The 22,518-nt window shown below is 41.0% G+C and overlaps 1 protein-coding gene across 1 annotated transcript; it reads left to right on the forward strand.

Moving 5' to 3' along the window:
- Positions 1 to 3,354: 3,354 nt before the first annotated feature.
- On the forward strand, positions 3,355 to 5,903 carry LOC147458100 (kinetochore protein). Its single transcript, XM_086511758.1, has 4 exons — positions 3,355 to 4,505; positions 4,632 to 4,899; positions 5,004 to 5,138; positions 5,308 to 5,903. Exons 1-4 carry the CDS (start codon positions 3,439 to 3,441, stop codon positions 5,512 to 5,514), a joined length of 1,677 nt encoding a protein of 558 aa, XP_086367884.1. The 5' UTR covers positions 3,355 to 3,438; the 3' UTR covers positions 5,515 to 5,903.
- Positions 5,904 to 22,518: the final 16,615 nt, after the last annotated feature.

The raw sequence follows: 22,518 nt of genomic DNA on the forward strand, positions 1-22,518 counted from the left end.
TTGAGGAGGTTTCGTATCTTTGAGGATAGGGTTTTTACCTAGGTCTTGATTGGCTATCAAGAGAAGATATAGCAACCTCTCTATATACGATTCCACTACCCCTAGACGTAGAAGGCATATTTGGATCTGATGGCACAAGACGTGTGTCATCACTGCTTTCTTTTCTGCATGTATTCAATCAATTTAGTCATCTAACCTTTGACACCATGCGCAGCAAGGAAAGTCTGTAATTATAGTTCTATGTTTACTACTCTACGCACTATCATCTCATGCTACTCACAGGATGTTGTGCAAGAGTAAGGTTAATGGTGAGATTGATATTTAAAAAAAAATGCTAAGTTTTTTTCAGCTCATAAGGCAACTTTGTGGATATATAGCACCTAGAAATTCATTTTCATACTCTTCAAATAATTCAAGCAAAATGGTCACTTAACAGGACACAAAAGTGTCCAAGGACATAAAAGTGTCCTGTTACCATTCTAGTGTTAACAACCAAACTCACTTACTACCTTTGATTGGTATCAATTTCAGATGGTTTTTGATTTTGTTCTTTTTCCATTTTGTAAGTTTTAACAACCAAACTCACTTGCAAACTTTGAAAAAGATGATAAAGAGCCATTTATGAGCACTTTGTGTGAATGGGCCTTTAAAAAAACATGCATCTGAGGAAAATGTTTTTGCAGCAATTGTCATAGTTGCATGCGGTAGTGAACAAGTATGTAGGGGCTCCTTTAAGCATGGGGTGATGAGGTCGATAAAGAGCTTCTGATACCCTTATTGCGAGATACAAAGTATTGAGAGTCGTAGCTAAGAGTATTGCAAGGTGCAACTCTTGATGAGCTTGGCAAACTTCGGCTTAAAAAACTATTGCAACCGGCAAGAGAGGAGCATAGGTGACTTGAAAGGCTACTGCAACGAGCAAGGTTAAACAAAGGGAAATCGATGGTGACAGGTTTTGCACAACCTTCCTTCTTTCAAGGATATTATATGCGTGGATGGAAGGAAAAGATGACACTACATTACCAATGAAAATTCTCGAGTTAACAAATGTAAGTTACGAAAAGCAGATTGACACGATCAATCACCTTTGGTATGTGCATGGAAGTTCTTTTGATATTTCACTATGAGACGTTGGTTTGATCATGAAGGGCACAAAATAGAACTTCCTCAAGAGCCACCACTTTTCAGAAGCATTCAAGAGTGTGTTTGAGGGTGAGTTTCAAAATTGCAAAATTCAAGTTTAAAAGAAACTTCCTTAGAGAGAGCTAGCCAATGCTATGGATGTCTATACGAGGATAAATCTGAGCGCATCATAGCTATTGAAAGACGATTTCACGAAGACAATGAGTCACATTAAGAGAAAATGCTCTAAGTTTTTGTGTGTTATACTTATATTGGCTAGATTTCTTCGTTTGATTTGCTAGTTTGAACATTTCTTTGTTGTGTAAATGGGTCCACAAGTTGAAGATTACATGAATGATGTGAAGCCCAAGTACAGGGCTATATTGATTGACAAATCTCAAGCAATAGCATGGAATATATTTTTATAAGGTCCTTTCACTAGTTGTCAAATGATTACTTCGCGGCTAGCTTTGGCTGCCAAAGAGGAAATTGAGTCGGTCCAAATGGATTCAAGGACATTGTTCTCACATCGCAAAGAAAAGTTGATATGTAAGGTTGAGACAAGCCTTTATGGTTTGAAGTAGGCACAAAGCGAATGGTGTCACAAGTGCAATGCTTTTATGATTCTTTCGTGAGACCTCTGTTGAGAAAAGCAAAGAAACATTGGTGTGTAAGCTTATGACAAGCCTTTACGGCTTGAAGCACGCACATAGGGAATGGTATCACAAGTACAATTCTTTTATGAACTATCAACGGTATTTGACAATGAAACTAATCATTGCATCTATATGAAGAAAGCTAGAGATGGTACTCTTTTGATCTCGACCCTTTATGTGCATGGTATGATTATCACTAAGAAGGAAAATCTTGAGGTAGATGCATTGAAGGCAAAGTTACATGAAAACTTTGCTACTATAAAGAATTTGGAGCAATGGACCAGGCCCTTGGCATGTGGATCATGTGGGACATGTCTAAGAATATTCTTTACTTGTCAGCAAAAGAGTGCATTTTTTGCGTACTAAAGCACTTCACTATGGAGGAGGGGAAGCCAATTTCTACTCCATTTCCCTATGTAAGACTTAGTGAAGATGATTGTCTCAAACCTAATGAGGAAAGATCTGAAATGACCAAGTTTCCTTATGCATTTTGTTGTTGGTTCTTTGATGTACGTCGTGACTGGTCGTGTGAACATTGCATTTGTAGTGAAAGCTATTAGCAGATTTATGGAAATGGGAGGCAATAAAAGGTGTAATAAGATGATTGAATGACAAGGCAAAGTTGTGATTTTTCTCTGAAGGCAAATACACATATGTATTTGGTTTTAAAAATGTAGATTATGTAGGGAATGTGGATAACAAAAGGTGTACGTCTGACTATGTTGCACAACCAAACAATTTCCTCTCATTCGTAAACTTCTTCTTTTCTTCCCTCATGTGTGAAGTTAGCCCCTTCTTTATAGACATGCCTAGGAAAAGATCCATTTATAAAAAAATGTGCAAGAAAAGAGCACGAGGTCTTAGATGAACCCTCGATGATGGGATCTATGGAGGAGAAGTCTGGGCTCAAAAGCAAAGACGCGCATCGCTGTTTGATCTGGAAAAGGTAAACTCGGACATCGAGAGAGTAAACTCAGACAAGCATGAGTAAAAGTAAACTCACATGCAGTTCAATGAACTGCACACGTGCTGCCACAAGGCCCGTCCGGGTTCGAATTTGGGGACGATCCACCGCCTGATTTTTTTGCTTGCTATCAGAATCCATGTGCTCAGCTCTCCACCTCGACCGCATAGTGGGATCTTCATTAAAGACCCAATGGGACTTAGATTGAGTTCACACTGCAACGGTGGAAGAAAAGCGGAGCTCCATCACTTCCATGCGGAACACAAGGGAGCACATCTCGTTCGCTTCCCTAGGAGAATTAAGTTGTCAGGGTGGAAGTGCTCACGGGCGAGGGGGTGGGGGGTTGGAAGAGAATTAGGGTAGGGTGGAAGCACTTCTCTTCCTTGACGAGACTGCCCTGTCATCAACTTCCACTTACCTATGTAAACAGGGCAAGGACATGGGGGAATTTTGATTGGCTCGCAGTAAAAGCAGTAGACTTTCGCCCCGCAAAGTGAACCCAGCCTTTGTGGGCAAGAGTGTGTCATGCATGCTACATGCCAAAATACACATCCTTTTAGGTAGTAGTAGTTTATGCATCAAGTCACAACAAGTTCCCGCCATTTGAGTAAATCAAATTTTCATTTTTATTTTTGGGGGGAGAGAGAGAGAGAGACAGAGGTTCTTCTGCCCGCAAGCGCAGTGGGTGCAGGAGCGATGGCGGGGCGAGCTGCAAGACCTCGCAATGCGAGGCCCTCCATTGCTTCCGCAGGGAGGCCGAGTGTATCAAGGCGTTCTTCTGTGACATATAGCAAAGCTGGGGCGCCCCGAGTAGACAACAGACCCATTAACGACAAGGGCTTTCAAATTGCCAGCATGCGCAAGCTTGTTGAGTACCTTTCTACACATGGCTATGGCTTCCCCATTCCCCCCAAGCTCCTCCCCACTGGGAAGGATATTCACAACATGATTGAGTTCTTAATTCATCAGATTGATCCCCATTTCCCCCTGACCAGGCTGGAAGATGACGTGCCCTTCTTCTTCAGGTCCATCGGCTACCCTTTCCAGATCAGCAAAAGCGCTCTCTATGCTGCTGGATCGCCCCATTCTTGGCCCAACCTGCTTGCAGCACTTTCTTGGCTTGTTGATACTCTCTTATGTGCTGAAGCAGAAATCAATCGGCGAGAGGACCAGTCGTTTAGCATTGGCAACTTCATTGCTCAAAGCTACATGTATTTCTTGCTAGGGAAAGATGATGCATGTGATGCTCTGGAAGAGGATATTCAAAAGCAATTTGATGAGGAAACACAGGCATTACAAAGGGAAGCTGAGCTAACCGCCAAACAGATTATGGAGCTTGATTCCAAGCTTCAGGGGCTCAAGTCTGGTCCCAGCCCTCTTGAAGCCCTGGAAACTAAGAAATCCTTGCTAGTGACTGATTTGGGCAAGTTTCATGCTCTTATCCAGAACTTGAACGCACACAAATCAGGCTTAGAGAAGAGAGTGGAGCAGCATAATCAGCAGATCAACTCCAAAGAGGCTGAGTTGGAGACAATTACTGTGGAAAATCAGGATATGGCGAGACGTGTGGCTCAGCAGACTTTTAGTGTTGAAGACTATGAAAAGATGACAAGGGAGCGGCAGCGAATTGAGGAGGATTTTCAGTCAGCGACAGCGTGGAGGAAAGCAAAGGAGAAGGAAATCTGGGACTTGGAGGTGCTGTGGGCCAAAAAATTTAAGCAGCTTGAAGAACTTGCACTCGATTGTAAGAATGCACGGAAAAGGTGCTATTTTTATTGACATCAAATTGGGGGATAAAAGTTCTTGTTACCCTCGATCTAACGTCGTCTTATGTGTGTGTATGTTAGCTATATGTCACATGTGGAAATTGTCTCTTATGAATGAACCAGGTTGAAGCTGCCAAGTCAAGAAAGTTCAGCAGGGAACTCCTATGAAATTCAGCTGAACAGTAGAGGAGAGACTGTGGAGGATCTAGTAGGAGTTAACATCAAGGAACATATAAGGCCTCACTTGTTAGCGCTGCAGGAAGAGATTGAGAAGAACGCTAGAGAAAAGTGGAACGAGTCAACTGAGCTTTTGAAAGAGAACACTGTATTGGAGGATGCTTTGAAAGGAAAACAAGCCTTCAACTCACAGGTGGAAGCAAGAACAAAGGAGGTCTGTTTAATTTTTCGGGTTGTTTTGCTGGAGATTATCAATTTTTTGCTGTGGATTGATATTTTACTTGTAGAAATCTGATTGGTAATGCTTTTGACAATCAGCTGGAGGCTAGCATCAAGAAGAAACAGGAAACCTTGGAGTGTCTTCAGTCTGAAGTTAAAAGGGTTCAATCTCATATCAAGGAAGATGAGGAAAATGTCAAAACTCTTGAGCGTGAAAGCGCAGAGAGACATAAGGTATTCAATTTTCCATGCCTTGCTTCCTCATTCCCATCTCTCGTCACTATGCGTGAGCCTGTCGTAGATAGCTTGGATTAAATTCACAAATGTATTACACTGGGAAATTCTTATTGCCATCTCATTTCGATGATTAGTGTAAAGAGCTGTATTTTTTTGGTGTGTGCAGAGAACCAACAAGGAGTGTGAGCAACAGGAAGCTGCTGTAGAACAAGAGCTTCAACAAGAAGCGGCCAGTCTCGTAGCTCTGATGGAAGCAGAGAGCAGCCTAATGGAACAAATCCATGCAAGACGGAATGTGGTCAAGGCCAGGGTAGCAGACCTCAAAGAGATGGTGAGCAATAATTATGTCAGGAAGCTGAAGGAGTCAGGCTAGCTGTTCAAATTGTGCCTTAAGAGCCTTCGCCATCTTTAAATGAGTATGTACACCTTCTGTGTGGTACCCATATACTTCCCTGTGGTCAACATTTAGCTCCCGACCAAATGACCAATTATGTTCCAGAGATTAGCAGTTGCTTCTGTACAGGGAATATCGTTTGGTAGTGCATTTTCACTGCTACTCTTAGGAGTCTTGTTTGTATTATGTAAAGGGGTCGCTCTGCCAACAATTGTTCCGACACAAGCTGTTCAAGAGATTTGAGCACAAGTACTTGTACTTTTCTGTATTGTAAATCAGACATGGAGGCTGATGAGACATCCATGAAGGTTGGCAGTATTTTGGTACTTGGGAAAGAATCATTTTCCTAACCATACACAATTCCTCTCTACACTTTCTCAAGAGGGTATTATACACGCTGTTTTTTCTCAAATTTCAGGTGGAAATTTTTCTTTTTCCCTTGCTTCTAAGTGGCACAAATGTAATCTGAGACATTTCCTGAACACTGGTACAATGTATGTCACCCCAGAATGGCCAAAGATGTGCGTTGTTATCAATGAGCTTAGCGACAATTAGCTTTGATTTTGGCATGTTTGTCCTCAAACTCAAGTAAAGATCTAACGTTTTGCTTCTTCACCTTCATTCATGTAAACAGTTTGGGCATGCAATTTCCAGGTGCTTGTCATACCTTTATTATGTGCACCGAGTGTTATTCTGATGTGATGATATACAATCAACAAGCAACATCCTCTGTGTGAAGAAAATGCTTTTTCTTTAAAGAAATGTTTTTCCCTGACTCTTGGGTAGGAGTCACCCATCTCTTTGTATCAATCTGTCTGAGACATTGCTTGATAATGTTGGTAATATGTGAACGTGTGAATGCGAAGAGATGGTGCATCCAGAGAACATTGAATCTGTCACAAGTAAAGCCATGCAACTAAAGCCAACCTGACGTCTTTGCTTACCAACATCTCAAGTCTCCCTGCATGGCTAGCTATTTAGTTGACTTTGTTGGGGTAAAGTTCCTTGCCATGACTTGCCATGACTAACACCAACTCATCTTCTTCTTCTCCTCTTTCCTCTCTCCATGCATGCATACATCGCACATTGTCGCACGAGCACCTGCAATTGGTATTAGAGTGAATGAATGACGATCACAGGGAGGAAGGCTTTCAAAAGTTTCGCAGCAATTGTCTCATGAGCTCGGCAGAGTTGGAGGTGGAGAAGAATAAATCTTGGAACCTTAGGAAGACAATCTAGTCTTGCTTGGTTGGCCTTGTGATATAGTGAAATACTATTGGAGATTTTTTTTCTCAAATAATATATCAAGATGGACATGAAATATATTTTTAATCAAATTGTAATTGTTACATTACAATCAAATACTTTTTTTTTTTTTTTGGATGTAAAGTAAGAGTGCAATATATACACAAAGATAGAGCACTCACCTTATTTGTAGTGGTTTCACTTAAACAATTACACACTTCAAAAAGCTTGCTCTTGATGAACTACGAACAAAAGTAGAAAAATAGTTAAACTCTCCATAGCATGAAAATTTAAAATTATCAATTTTTTTTAAAAAACGTGCACGGTCTATGTGAGTGCCATATAGAAGTATGTTGGAGAGCTTGACTGTGTGTCTCCAAAATTTATAAGAAATGGAAGCCATGCCTTGCCTAGTAGTCCATTTTTTCCTATATAGTCATGGTATTCAAGAACAAGATAACGAACCTAAATTTCTCTTTGATAATTTGATATTCAAGTCCGTGCCATGGCCATATGAATTTGTCTATTTAATTTCGTATTCAAGTCCTTGTCACAACATTATTAGGCAGTTCTTGTAATCAACTTGTTCCGAGAGACTACATCTTAAATAGAAAGCTTGTTAAGAACTTTAGTAAACATTGAACTAGGTTTAGTTTTTGTGGTTGATGTTGTTTGGAAGAGCTAGGATATCTATCATCTCAATCCCGCTTGCTTCCGTCTCTACGTTCATCATCATTATCATTGCCATCATATCCATCATACCTTGCAATTATCGTGCTCTCTACTAGTTGTTTGTCCACTGCATCCCTGTGGCTACAATCCCTTCTTTATCAAATTTAATTCTGGTTTTCATAGTCTGTTCATCTTTCATACTTCTCTCATGTTGCTCATATCTATCCCGATCTCCATCATCAAGTAGATCATGTTGAGGCTTTTGATAAACGTTTGTTCTTCTTACTCTTCTAGGCGAGCTAGATTATGACCGCTGCTAATGTTGTCATAGAACAGCTGATGTTGGCTGTATGAGCTTTTCAATGCGAAGTTGTTTATTGTTACCATTGCTGCTTTATTCTTGCAGGCTTTATGATAAATTAGAAGTGTGCATGTGCGGCGATCGACAGAATTGGGAAAAGCGTTGTCTGTAAGAGATGGATGTAGGCAGCATCAGCATTCGATTTAACCATGTGGTCCATGACTGAAATTAGGTGGGCTTCACCATGGCCGTCTTTGCATCAAACATGGATGCCTTGCTATAGGCTACCTTCCTTCACAAATCAAGGTCCCTTGCATATGGCGCTATTGCCAACATCAACACAAATCTACTCATGCTTCCCCAATGTGGTCGATAATCGGCATCAACAAGGAAGCATTGTTCTATCTATGCATAAGAGTGCGAGAGGAAGGAGACTATAAGAGTCTAGAGAAACATAAGTGGTATACGTGTTGTGCAAGATACCGCTCTCTCCATTTCTGTTTTCTCCACAAGCTAGCCGAAGTGACACCCTCACTTTGCATCTGCTGAAGACAGCCCAAGGCTTTTAGGCCCTGCCACATTTGGCATACATGTCGACGAAGGCAATGCCAAGCACAACTTTTTTGTCCAGCAGTCCCTGAGTAACACTATCATCGTGAATTTTGTTGCCCATATCAGCGTCTTGCATAGTGCCACATGCCTTCAAGACGAATGCATAGGTAACTGCATCTCCAGTGATGTCTTCGCTTCGCATCTGCTGAAAACAGCTCAGGGCTTCTTGGCCCTGCCACATTTGGCCTATATGTTGACCAAGGCAGTACCAAGCATAACTTTTTTTTTTGACAGCCCTCGACTAACAATATCATCAAGAGTTCTTTTGCCCATCTCAATGTCTTCCAAATTGCCACATGCCTTCAAGATGCAAGCATAGGTGATTACATCTGGAGAAATACGCTCGTTTCGCATCAGCTGAAAATAGCTTTTTGGCCCTGCCCCTGTTCGGCATATCCAGCAATTGGTGCATTTTAAGGCTTAATATTCCGGACATGCAGCTCCTCAAGAACTCCTCCTCAAGAACGCTTTGTGATTTCTAAATAACACCACATCTTCCTGGCCCTGCCCTTGTTCTGCATATCCTGTAATCAGTGCATTGCAAAAGTTGATATTCCGTACAAGAAGCTCCTGAAGTACACTATATTTGGCATACATGTCGACCAAGACAATGCCAAGCACAATTTCTTTTTTCAGCAGCCCCTGACTAACAATATCATCGTCAATTTTGTTACCCATATCAATGTCTTGCGTAGCGCCACATGCCTTTAAGATGAAAGCATAGCTGATTGCATCTAGAGAGATGCCCTCGCTTCACATTTGCTGAAAACAGCCCAGGGCTCATGACCCTGCCACATTTGGCATACAGCCAAGAAGCAAGCATAGGTGATTGCATCTGGAGAGATGCGGTCGCTTTGCATCAGCTGAAAACAGTCTAGAGCTTCCTTGCCTCGCCCCGCAGTCAATGCATTCTAAGACTTAACATTCTGGATAGGCAGCTCCTGAAGAACTCTTTGTGCTTTCTGAAGTACAGCACGAGCAACTTTAAATGGGATGTATGGTTGAGGTGATTTGATGCACATTTGTAAATTCAGGGAGAATAGTAAATTTGGTGACATACTGGTGACTTTCGTATTATATTGTGGAGAATCTTCTCGGATTCCCACATCAATTTTAATTTAAACCAGCTTTTAAAAATGAGGAAGCATGTTTCGAATCTTTGACCTAACCTTCCACTCACCGAAAGGGCACCCCTTTTCTCAAAGGGCACATGGGACACATGTCAGATTCTCCTTAAGCTTAAGAACATGGTGTGCTTGAATGCTATTGGTTGGGCTAAAGAGGGGTCCAATGAGCTTCTAATTCCATCCAACAAATATCTAGATATTTTCAAGCTCTCTCTCTCTCTCTCTCTCTCTCTCTCTCTCTCTCTCTCTCTAATGGGTAAGGAGGATACTTGTCAAAAGACTACCCATGTACTTGAATGGATGTTGCATGTGATTGGCTAGGGGGAGAGGTGTCCAATGAGCTTGCAGCATGTGGAGAAGTCACAACTCGCCCCAAGCAAGCAAGGGGGGTGCTAGGGGGATATACACCACACACAAACACTCATTTGGGGGAGCCATTCTCACTTGGTGAAAGTTGACGAACTCCACCTCCTTCTCCAAGCTTGTGAGAAGTGAGAGCCTACACCAACACTCTTGGCTATGGAATGCAAATCCAACCAAGAGCCATGCTTCAATGCTTAAGCTTGCCATCTTCTCCATCTTCATTACTATGCTATTATGTATGCTAGCAAGAAGAGGGATGATAAGTGAGGAGCCATTTCTTTCTCCTATGAAATGTTTCTTCTTCCTCTTCCCTATCCTCATTCCTTGCTACCTCTCTCCACCTTCGAAGGTGTTTGAGGCCTTGGGACTGAGGCTTGGGATAGTTAATGATTTCTACAAAGTTTATGTTATGCTTGTGATGCATGAAGCTTTCCATCTTCATTGCATCACCTAGGTCACAAGGAACACAAAGATTGTATTGTACCAAATCTCTCTTGATGGGAGAAACTATAATACAAATGCCTATTGGAGGGGGACCGGCTCCATATGAATCCGGTCCTCAACTATTGTCATGTTCTCTAAACTCTCTCTCTCTTACAAAATTATTGTTCATGCCAAGTTAACTAAGTACCATGTTTATGTTGCTACCATCAATTAAGTTCACTCGCTATGCTCACAAAGTAATCTCACAAAAGTGCTTCATCTAATTTCCTATTTCTGCTACTCTCAAAATTCATAGGCCATTTCCATTACATTAGTATTAGAGCATTTGGTTTCTCTTTTCTTGCTTAAGAAGAGAGGTCCTTAAGTAGCCTATTAATGGTTGTTTTTGTTAATTATATTAGGGAAAGTGGGACTGGGATCTATTATCGATTTTGTTGAGCCCACTATGTGGGATATGGTGCACACATCGGGATCTTTGGTCTTAACAATGGAGTCTTTTTAGACTTGCCTATGGCTTTACCATTATTGAGCCATAAGAAGTCCGAAAGGAGCTATCCCTTGGCAACTTCACTATGTTAGACTCACTCCACTACTCTCTATAATTAACCAATTCAAGCAGTGGGTCTAGATACTTAAGTGTCTATTTTCAAAGGCTAAGAGAAGTAGCAACTAAGGTTTTGAATTGCCAAAGCATACTCTAAGTAAACACATAAGTTTAATTAACATGGCTGACAATAACCAAGAGAGTAGAATGAACATTGATAACTTTGATTTTGCACATGAAGGTGCTAATGATGATGCCCCCATGTTTGTTAATTATCTTGTCACTAGGTTCCAACAAGCTATGGGCAACCCCGCTTTGCAATCCGAAGCTACTCAATGACTTCGTGCTTATGGGATTTCCTTTCCTCTCCAAGAGGAGAGAGAGCTTAGGAGGCCTCTTGATGAGACCCCCAAAAGAAGACTTTCTTTCATACGAGAGGAGGAATCCAAATATCAAGAAAATAATGAATCCCTAAATTCGTCCGAAGATGTGGCTCCACGAAGAAGGCGGACTAAACGATCGCCAACTCCTCCTAAGAGGAAACAATTAACCCATAGTCCTTCCCCACTCTCCAAAAGGGAAGAGAGGAAAACAAGGAAGAAAAGGGCAAAAAAGAGGTCACCCTCTTCTCCTTCTTCTTCACCTTCCTCCTCTACTGATGAAAGCTATGGCTATTCTCCTAGAGAATATGAGAGGGGAGGACATCACAAAACTTATCCTGCATGGCGAAGGTCACAAAAGCTCGAGGTTCAAAGAGGGAGGAAATAGTATCTCTTTTCTCACCTATGATGGCAACCTTTGGTGCTACCGACAAAATATTGGCCTTCATCCAACAATTTGACGTGGCCTTTGGAGACAAGGGCTTCACGGAGTCCTCCAAGCTACGCCATGTAGCTATGCACTTCCAAAAATCGGCTTGTCAATGGTGGGCTAGCCTTTGTGGCAATGGCGAAGCCCCAAAGACATGGGAACTCTACGAATTTCCATCATGAAGCAATTCCTTGCAAGCGATGCAAAGGACAAAGTGCTCACCGAATGGCGGAGTTTGAGGCTTCTCTGTCATGAGTCTATCCACAAATATGTGGACAAGTTTTTGGATTTACATCGCAAGGCTACTGTCTTTCAAAAGAGAGACTTTGCCGAGCAAAAGCAACAATTCTGTGCGGAATTGCCTGAAGTGATGGCCGAGTATGTCAACTCTCAACGGCTTGGTTCTATCAGCAAAGTAATCCACCATACCATGGTTGCTTCATGCATCAATTTCCAACAAGGGGTTAGATGGAATGTCAAGCCCATTGAAAGTAAAGACAAAAGTGATGCAAAGGAAAAAATTAATGCCCAAAATTCTTCCCAAGGCCATTTCAACAACAACAATCGGTCCAAGGAGAAAGGAGTTTACAAAGGTAAAAATAAACTCTCTCCTGAAGAGCTTGAAACTTTTTGCAAGGATCACAAATGTTTTAAGTGTGGGGAGTAAGGACATGGTTATCGTTCTTACCCCAAAAGAAATGCTTGCAATGAGACTCCTAGAGCTTCCACTATCGAAGCTCCAAAAGAGGATGCTCATTGCAAAGGATCACCTCTCTCCTATGCTTGGGAAAAGGTAAGGGAGCATGATTCCTTCATCTTGTTTGACCCTGGTAAGGCTAATGAGTATGGTCGTACTATACCACTTGTAAATCCTCTTGCTCTTGATAAATCAATGAAGAGCTCAGTTTCCGCGCACATGATTTTTGTCAAAGAATCCCTAAAAGGCCCTAATGTTTCATCAAAGGTGAATGGTAGGATTCAAGAAGAGTTAGACTTGTCTAACTTTCTAAAAGGATTCCAATGTGTTCATCGATGATATCCCTATGGACTTACCTCCAAAACAAGGGGATGATGACCATCGAATTGAGCTCCTATCAGGAAGCTCACCGCCTAATAAACCTCCTGATCGAGTTTCACAAGCTCAACAAGAGGAGATCATGAGGCAAGTACAAGAATTTTTAGAAAAAGGGATGGTGAGGTCTAGCTCCTCTCCCTTTTGTTCTCCAGTCCTTTTAGTGCAAAAGAAAGATGTACATACCGCATGTGTGTGGACTATCGTGCACTAAACCATATCACTATCACAAACAAATTTCCCGTACCTCAGGTAGAAGATCCGTTTGATAAGCTACAAGGCTCTACCTACTTCAGTAGGATTGACCTTAAAAGTGGCTATCATCAAATAAGGATAGTGAATGAAGATATCCTAAAGACCACGTTTCGTACAATGTTTGGCTTTTATGAATATCTAGTCATGCCTTTTGGCTTGACTAATGCACTAGCTACATTCAATCGATTGATGGAGAAAATTTTTAGGCCCTACTGCAAATTCACTGGTGTGTTCTTTGATGATATCATCATCTACTCCAATTCCTTGGAGGAACACAAGTAACATCTCCAAGTGATTTTTCAAGCATTAAGGGATAATAATTTTTTTCTCAATCAAAAGAAAAGTAAAATTTTCCTTCAAGAGATTCAATACTTAGGTCATATTATCTCTTGAGATGGTATCCGTATGGATCCATCAAAGTTGGAGGTAACAAGAAATCTACATGAGCTAAGAAGCTTTATTGGTATGTGTGCATACTATAGACGCTTCATAGCAAAATTCTCTCAAATAGCAGGACCATTACATGACTTAACAAAGAAAAACGTTAAGTATTCATGGACTGCTAAGGAGAAAAGCTCTTTTGGAAAGCTCAAAGAGATGCTTACCTCCCAACCAGTCCTTATGCTTCTGGACCTCTCAAAACCATTTGAGGTCCAATGTGATGCTTGTGGTGATTGCCTTGGAGCAGTCTTGCTTCAAGAAGGGCATGCCATAGCATATGAGAGCCGAAGGCTCAACACGGATGAACGGTCTTATGAGAAAGAGCTGTTAGCTGTTCTACATGCCCTAGACACATGGAAGCACTATCTATTGGGGAGTCCATTCATTTTACGAACAGACCATCAAAGTCTCAAGTACTTCATGACGCAAACAAAGCTTTCCAACAAACAAATGAGGTGGAAAAATTTTGTTTCACAATCTAATTTCCACCATTGCTCACATTGCTGGTAAGCACAATCAAGTGGCTGATGCACTTTCACGACGACCAAAAGTTAATGCTGTGTCAATAGCAACTCACAATGATCTATCTTCTATGATAGATGAGTATGCTACTGACCCTGACTTTAAAGACATAATGTCAGCCCTTGCTTTGGGGAAGAAAGAGGAACCATTCACCTTGCATGATGGTTATCTTCTCCATGGCGATAGGCTATGTGTTACCCACTCCCTTCGTGAGAAAGTCATGTATGAATCCTATGCTCCTCCCTATGCAGGGCATAGAGGCATTCAACCTACTCTTCAAGGAGTAGAGACGTACTTTTATTGGCCTACAATGAAAGTGGACATACCAGAGTATGTTTCAAAATGTGTGGTATGCCAAAAGACCAAGTACGATAGAGGGAAACAACCTGGATTACTCCAGAAATTGCCAATTCCTAATTCACCGTGGCAGAGTATATCCATGGATTTTATCTTTGGATTACCCAAGTCTATCCATGAGAATACGGGAATATGGACAATAGTCGATAGGTTTAGCAAGCAAGCACACTTTATCCCTGTCAAGAAGACTATTAAGGCACACCAAATGGCAACTCTCTTCATATCCCAAATTTTCAAACACCATGGATTGCCAACATCCATCGTGTGAGATAGAGATCCTAGAATGACCAGTAATTTTTGGAAAGGTCTCCTAAAAAATCTAGGTACAAGATTGAATTTCTCTTTGGCCTATCATCCATAAACGGATGGCCAAAGTGAGATAGATAATCTTATGATTCTTGATCTACTAAAGACCTATGTTACAAAATTAGATCAACGCTCACAATGGGAAAAGTACTTACCTCTTGTGGAGTATGAGTATAATAATACTATCCATACTTCTACAAAAAAAGTGCCTTTTGAAATCATAGAGGGAGGACCTAAAAGTCCCTTGCTACTTAAAGTACATGGGAAGATCTTTGTTGCCGATGAGTATAGCCGTGACCTGCAAGCATCATTCAAAAGATTAAAGAGGCTATATCCATCTCCCAACTAAGGCAAAAATATGCTGCTGAATGACAAGCACAGAAGGGCCTTAACGTTCAAAGAAAATGATTGGGTCTTACTTAAGTTTCCTAAGGCTCGATTGAGGCAAACGATGGGTAAAAATCCTACGGGCCATCAAAAGTATTATGCTAAACTAGCTTGAAAAAGATACTATGGTTCTTTTCAAATTTTGAAGCCAATCAATGAGGTGGCTTATCAACTCAAGTTGCCTAACCATTGGCTCATACACAATGCTTTTCATATGAGCCTACTCAAGCCCTACAAAGGAGAGCCTCCAAATGAACCAATTATTGAAGACCCTCCCGAAATCAAAGATCAAGAAGAGGTACTACAACCCGAACCTATCCTTCGGAATGAATACAAGGTACTATGACATGGTAAGATTATCCGATGGTATCTTATTAAACTCAAAAATTATTCTTTTGAAGATGCTAGATGGATGCAAGGAATCCAGCCTAAGGATAGTATGAACCTTGTCAATGCTTACAATGCTACATTAGAGTAAGTAAATGTACATGTTTCTTTTAAATGATCAATGTTTTTGTCTTATAAGACTAATTCTCTCTTTACTGTGCACAAATTTAAGTATTATACATACTAAGAATCATGTTTGGGATGACGACGTCTCTCAAACACCATGTAGAATTTGTCACTCTACTTGGGAGGATGAAATGGACTAAAGAGCAGACATGCTTGCGGCAGCTATGTCTCCCAATAAACCAAATGGATTAGTCATCCATCTTGGAATGATGGCATAGGGTGAAAAGGGATCCTCTACCCGCTAAGACAAATTGACTAATGATTAATGACTATGGATTTATCTCTTTTACCTCATAGTCAAGGATGACTATGATTTCAAAAGAGAGGTAATGTCGGGGCCAATGGTAAAGGGCCCAAATGAGAGATGGTCTGTCAAAGAGCAATGTTAACTAATGGAGCTTAAGAGACCTTAGGGTTAGCTTCATTAAAGACCTCCAATGGTTAGTGTTAAAAGTCCTTTACCTTAGGCAAGCTAGGGCTGAGCTTGAGGTGGGAACCCGACCTAAAATTGCCTTTGACCTTAGGCAAGCTAGGGTTGAGCTTGAGATGGGAGCTCGACCTAAACTTGCCTTTGACCTTAGGCAAGGTAGGGCTAAGCTTGAGGTGGGAACTCCACCTAAGGTACTTGTCATGCTTGATGACTAAGTTACTTGAGGTACTTGTCATATTTAATGAGGAAGGTGCTTGAGAAGCTTCCCATGCATGGGGGTAAGGTGCTTGAGTCAAAAAGAGGCCCTACAAACTTAATGAGAAAGGTGCTTGAGAAGCTTCGTATGCATGAAAGTCCCAAAGTTAGGGGAATCTTTGACCTAAACTTCCACTCACCGAAAGGGAACCCCTAAAGGGCACATGGGACACATGTCCGATTCTCCTTAAGCCTAACCACATGGTGTGCTTGAATGCTATTGGTTGGGCTAAAGAGGGATCCAATGAGCTTCTAATTCCATCCAGCAAATATCTAGATATTTTCAAGCTCTCTCTCTCTCTCTCTCTCTCTAAGGGGTAAGGAGGACACTTGGCAAAAGACTACCCATGTACTTGAATGCATGTTGCATGTGATTGGCTAAGGGGAGAGGGATCTAATGAGCTTGCAGCATGTGGAAAAGTCACAACGCGCCCCAAGCAAGCAAGGGGGGTTCTAGGGGGATATACACCACACATACACTCATTTGAGGGAACCATTCTCACTTAGTGAAATTTGAGGAACTTCATCTCCTTCTCCAAGCTTGTGAGAAGTAAGAGCCTACACCAACACTCTTGGCTATGGAATGCAAATCCAACCAAGAGCCATGCTTTAATGCTTAAGCTTGCCATCTTCTCCATCTTCATTGCTATGCTATTATGTATGCTAGCAAAAAGAGTGATGATAAGTGAGGAGCTATTTCTTTCTCCTATGAAATGTTTCTTCTTCCTCTTCCCTATCCTCATTCCCCACTAGCTCTCTCCACCTTCGAAGGTGTTTGAGGCCATGGGACTGAGGCTTGGGATAGTTAATACTTTCTACAAAGTTTATGTTATGCTTTTGATGCATGAAGCTTTCTATCTTCATTGCATCACCTAGGTCACAAGGAGCACAAAGATTGTATTGTACCACATCTCTCTTGATGGGAGAAACTATAATACAAATGCCTATTGGAGGGAGGACCGGTCCATATGAATTCGGTCCTCAACTATTGTCATGTTCTCTAAACTCTCTCTCTCTTACAAAATTATTGTTCATGCCAAGTCATGCCAAGTTAACTAAGTACCATGTTTATGTTGCTACCATCAATTAAGTTCACCTGCTATGCTCACAAAGTAATCTCACAAAAGTGCTTCATCTAATTTCCTAATTCCGCTACTCTCAAAATTCATAGGCCATTTCCATTACATGCTACAAGGTTCTACTTGTTTTAGCAGAATTGACCTGAAAAGTGGCTATCATAAAGATCAGGATCGCTCTTGGAGATGTATACAAGACCGCATTCAAGACGTCCTTTAGATTGTATGAGCATTATGATATGAGTATTTCATAATGCCTTTTGTCTCATGGATGCTCCTGCAACCATTAATAGGATGATGGATAGGATCTTTAGAGAGTACAATCTGTTTGTCGACACATTTTTTTGACGACATCATTGTATTCTCCAAGAGTGAGGCAGAGCACAGATACCATCTCTTACAGACTTTCTAGGCATTATGATAACGTCAATTGGTGGTTAATGGTTTTTCTTGCCAGAGATATATGTTTTGGGACACATTGTCTCGTTAAAGGGTGTAAAAATGGACCAAGCCAAAGTTTAAACCATTTGAAATTGCCAGATTTGAAGAATGTACATGAAGCTCAAAGCTTTTTAGGTTTGTGCGCATATTACTGGCGGTTCATTCAAAAGTTTGCAAAGATTGCTTCTCCTTTACACATTTTGACACAGAAAGGAGTTTCTTTTCCTTAGGGACCATCTAAGATTGCAAAATTTAAGACTCTAAAAGAGAAGTTGACAATCGGTCCAGTGTTGGTACTACCAAATTTGCAGAAGCCACTAGAGGATTAACGGGATGCATGTGGTCGCAGCTTGGGAGCGGTCTTAATGTAGGAGAGGGCCATGTTGTAGCTTTTGAGAGTTGAAGGTTTTTGCGACCAGAACGGATTGCACAGATTTATGAAAAGGAGCTTTTGGCATTCATCCATGCTCTTACTCAGTGGGGCCATTTTCTACTCGGAGTATATTTTATAATGTTCATCGATCACCAAAGTTTGCAATGTTTCTTGTCCTAGAAACAACTTTCGGACAAACAAATGAGATGGAAAAATATTTTGTCCATGTTAAGGGAAAGAAGAACTTGGTGGAAAACACGTTATCTCGTAAGCTACAAATTTTGGCTATTTTGGTGATTCACCATCATAACTTCGAGGATATGGGTTATCAGTACGCCACCACCCGATATTGTAGACATCTTTGACCGGTTACAAAGTGGGGAGACATTTGCAGGCTATTCTCTAAAGGAAGGCTATTTGATACGGAAAACTATGTCGTGTATTACTCAAGGGTTTATGAACAAGGTTTTGATAGAGTGCCACTGTCCATCTTTTTGGGGCCATCACGGCATAGACACCATGTTGAAAGGCGTGGGGCAATATTTCTATTGGCCGAGGCTCAAAAAGGATGTGACGAGTTTGTTCGCAGTTGCTTAGTATGCAAAAAGGTCAAGTTTGACAAACATAATGCACCGGGTCTATTGCAATCTCTACCTATTCCAAGCCAACCTTGGGAGAGTATAGCAATGGACTTCATTTTTTATCTTCTCAAGACCTAGAGTGAGCATGCTGAAATTTAGACAGTCATTAATTGCTTAAGCAAACATACTCAATTTATTCTATAAAGAAGACAGTTAAAGCCAACCATTTGGCTAAGCTGTTTGTCTCGCAAATTTTTCGATTACATGGTATGCTTGAATCTATGATTTCACATAGAGATCTCTGCTTCATGAGTTTGTTTTGGAGGGCCATTTGGGAGAATATTGGCACTCATCTTAAATTATTGTCCTCATTCCACCCACATACAGATGGGCAATCAGAGATAGACAGTTCAATAGTCTTAGACTTGTTAAAGTCGTATATCTCTAATTTGAAAACTCAACGAGAGAAGTATTTGCCCATGGTAGAGTTTGCCTGCAACAACATGGTTTATACGACTATGAGGAAGACACCATTTGAGATTATTAAGGGTGTCAAGAAGGTTCCACCTATTCTGAGCACCAAAGATAAGATTTGTGAAGCAGATCAGTATACACAAGATCTTGACACTACTTTTGCTAAGGTACGGGAGGCTTTGGAGAGGTCTCAAGCATGCCATAAGAAGGCACCCGATAAGCATCGATGTGACTTGCAGTTGAAGGAGGACTATTGGGCTCTATTACACTTTGAGAAAGCACGCCTACAAAAACAGAAGGATACGAAGAGGCTTTTTCCGCTAAGTATGTGATACTATGGCCCTTTCCAGATTCAAGAGAAGGTCAATGATGTATCCTTCAGGCTAACGTTACCATACACTTGGATTCACAATGCATTTCATGTGAGCCTATTGAGACCTTTCAAAGATAAAGTGGCAATAGGTAGGGAGCCAAAGGAGCAGCCTGAAGTGAAAGAGATAGAGGAGATTCTCATTCTAGAACAGGTCCTGACTCACAAGGAAAGGAAAGTGAAAGGTAAGCTGACATGCCGGTATTTAGTCAAGTTTAGCAACTACCCAGCTTTGGTGGATGCCAAGTGGATGGAGGAGGAGGACATAGCATATAATCAAATTTTACAACTTTACCTTGAAGCTTTTGGTTTAGCATCAACTATTCTAAAACTTAATGATGAATCAGTATGTTAGTGTGGTGCGGACTGCAGAAGAGGAGAGTTACTCCACTCCTTTGTCACATGTTACCTTAGTGAAGTAAAGTCACTGATTGCTTTTTGAGATTCCAAGGATGGTGACGGGTTGACACTATTCTACTGAATTTATTTATGTAAAGAAGTACTTTGAAATGGGAATTCTCAACCATGTGCTCTCTCATGTGTGTATTGTCAGAGTGCATGTTTGAAAGACGAAATGACTATAGTATTTCTGTCTTGTTCACATGAGGGGTGATGCGGATATGATAGTAACAAGATTTAGTAGATCAACACATCAGTGACAATATTAGCGCGGTTTGGGTGTGATTGCTAAATAAGTTACAATGATCATGATTCTCATCTAAGATCTCGACGAGGATAGTGATGTGAATGTTCAATGACTGCTATCTTCATGCAACTGTTGGATATGTGTGGTCTAGTACATCGATACTTAGAGTAAGTGTCTGTTGAACTAGTTTTTATTCTATGTCTGTTTTGCAGGTGTAATCGAGGGCGATTGCAATTCTTTCAAGAGGGGGTAATGTCACAAAGTGATGACATGGCATGACCTAAAGGACGGAATTCGGATAGAAAGGAACCAAAACCCTACTGAAAGAACCGGTAGAAGTTTGATTAACTTATGGAACTTATCTAAGAGGCACAATTTTTTAAAGAACTTCTTTATAAGTTGTACCAATTTATGGTACCCCTTTCGAGGAGCCTAATAAATATATAATAAAAGCCAAATAACCCAATTGCATAAAAATTGCCGACGCGGCGATGCTGTACGACACCTCCATGAATCGCCTTGACTGTTAACATGGCACCGTATGGAATCTCTACGTTTTAAGGAAGCAAACCAAGGGGCGCTAGCTTTTGGGGGGTAAGCTTTCAGGACTAGATCATGCTTTTAGATTCATTACAATGTTCATGCGATTCCAATTGTTTCTTATGTTAATATGTAGTCAGATTTTAGTATTATCAATCAGATTTAAATAGTCAATGACAAGGGGTGTCCTTTTCTTCCAGTACTTTTACCATCATAAAGATTTCAGAGAACCTAATTTCAAATAAATTTTAACAATCTTTTGAGCCACAGCCCCATTTCAAATGAAATTCACAGTAATGATAAGAACCTTTTACAAGCAGCCAATCGTCTAGGCAACATTTTAATTCACCAGTAATCCAGTCGAAAAAGTCTAGTAACCCTTTCCCATATACCACTACCATATACTGCCAGGAGTTGGCAAAAAATTATCGGCAAAAAAAACAGTCAAGACCAGCAAGGGGTATCTTGCCTTTACATACCTCAATCCATGGCAAGGATCTTCATGGAACTTTATACAATCGTACAAGATCCGAGACCCAAGTCAGCCAAAAGTAGAACTTTTACTCGTCTTGCTGCCTAGGCAGCATTTTTATCCATTAGCAAATCAGTCAAATTAGCCAGTCCACTTACCAATATACCATTTACAAAATACTGCCAAGAGTCAGAAAAAACAGTCGGCAAAAAAAACCAGTCAAGACCAGCAATAGAAAGCTTACCTTTCCATCATTGGCAAGGAACCTCACATAGTCATACACTAAAACTTAGTCCCACCACTCAGCATTATCAGATAATGCTAAGACTTAGGGTATGTCAGACCCCTCAAACTGAGTGGGAAGAGCAGTCCAACAGCCCGTAACTGCTCTCTGTTTCACACTTTACTCCTTGACAGATAGAGTGAGCTATGCAACAGTCCGCACCCAAAAAAGTGTCTGCCAAATATCCATAGAAAGAAAGGCAACCCAAACTACAAATTGGCTAAGACAACATACATTAGCATAAGCTATCCTATATCAAACCATGGCAAGGATCCGATCCTTCCTTTATTTCATCATTCCCAGTAAAACACCTGAACTAAACCCACCATGCCATGGATACAAGGTCAGTACCACCTTTAAAGCATATTGGATTGCGTGCAGGTTCCATTACGCTATAATGATTACCGGAAATTCAAATTACCATAAGTGTAATCATCTCAACTGTCTCTTGGTCGGCAGCAAATATATAAGCAAGCAATCCAGTCGGTCTAAAAACAACAGTCAAAAAATACTGCAAAAAACAGTCAACTGTCTCTTGCTCGACAGCAAAAATATCCGCAACCATATACCCTCACTCTATCCAATATGCCACCAACATATAGTGCCAAGAGTCTAAGCATACTCATCCCAAACAGCCTGTCAGTAGTGACTGTACAGCAACCCAGTTGGTCTTGAAAAACAACAGTCACAAAGTAGTGCGAAAAAGCCAGGTAGCATGATCAAAGCACAGAGAGATATCCATTCCCATACACGCCAAGGGTTAGGGTAAGTCAATCCGACCATAAACTCAAATATAGAGAAGACCAGATCCATAGCCGGAGACCCTATCCTCTCCAAATCCAAACCTTAAATTGGATACACAGAGGCATGCTACACCCCCGAACAATACCATCCAGATTTTTTAATATAGCCTTTATAGAGAAATACTAACCAGTCAGCTTTAGGTAAGTACTTTAGAAAGCATGCATTACCTCATACCTATCACTCAAAAGAGCATCTGAAATCTATTCTTCTTGTAGTTAGACAAATGGTCAGTCGACAACTTCTAAGGCCAGCATAGAGTAGCTCCGA

This window comes from Adiantum capillus-veneris, chromosome 5 (assembly GCF_014529385.1).
Source record: "Adiantum capillus-veneris isolate H3 chromosome 5, ASM1452938v2, whole genome shotgun sequence".
NCBI classification, from domain to species: Eukaryota; Viridiplantae; Streptophyta; class Polypodiopsida; order Polypodiales; family Pteridaceae; genus Adiantum; species Adiantum capillus-veneris.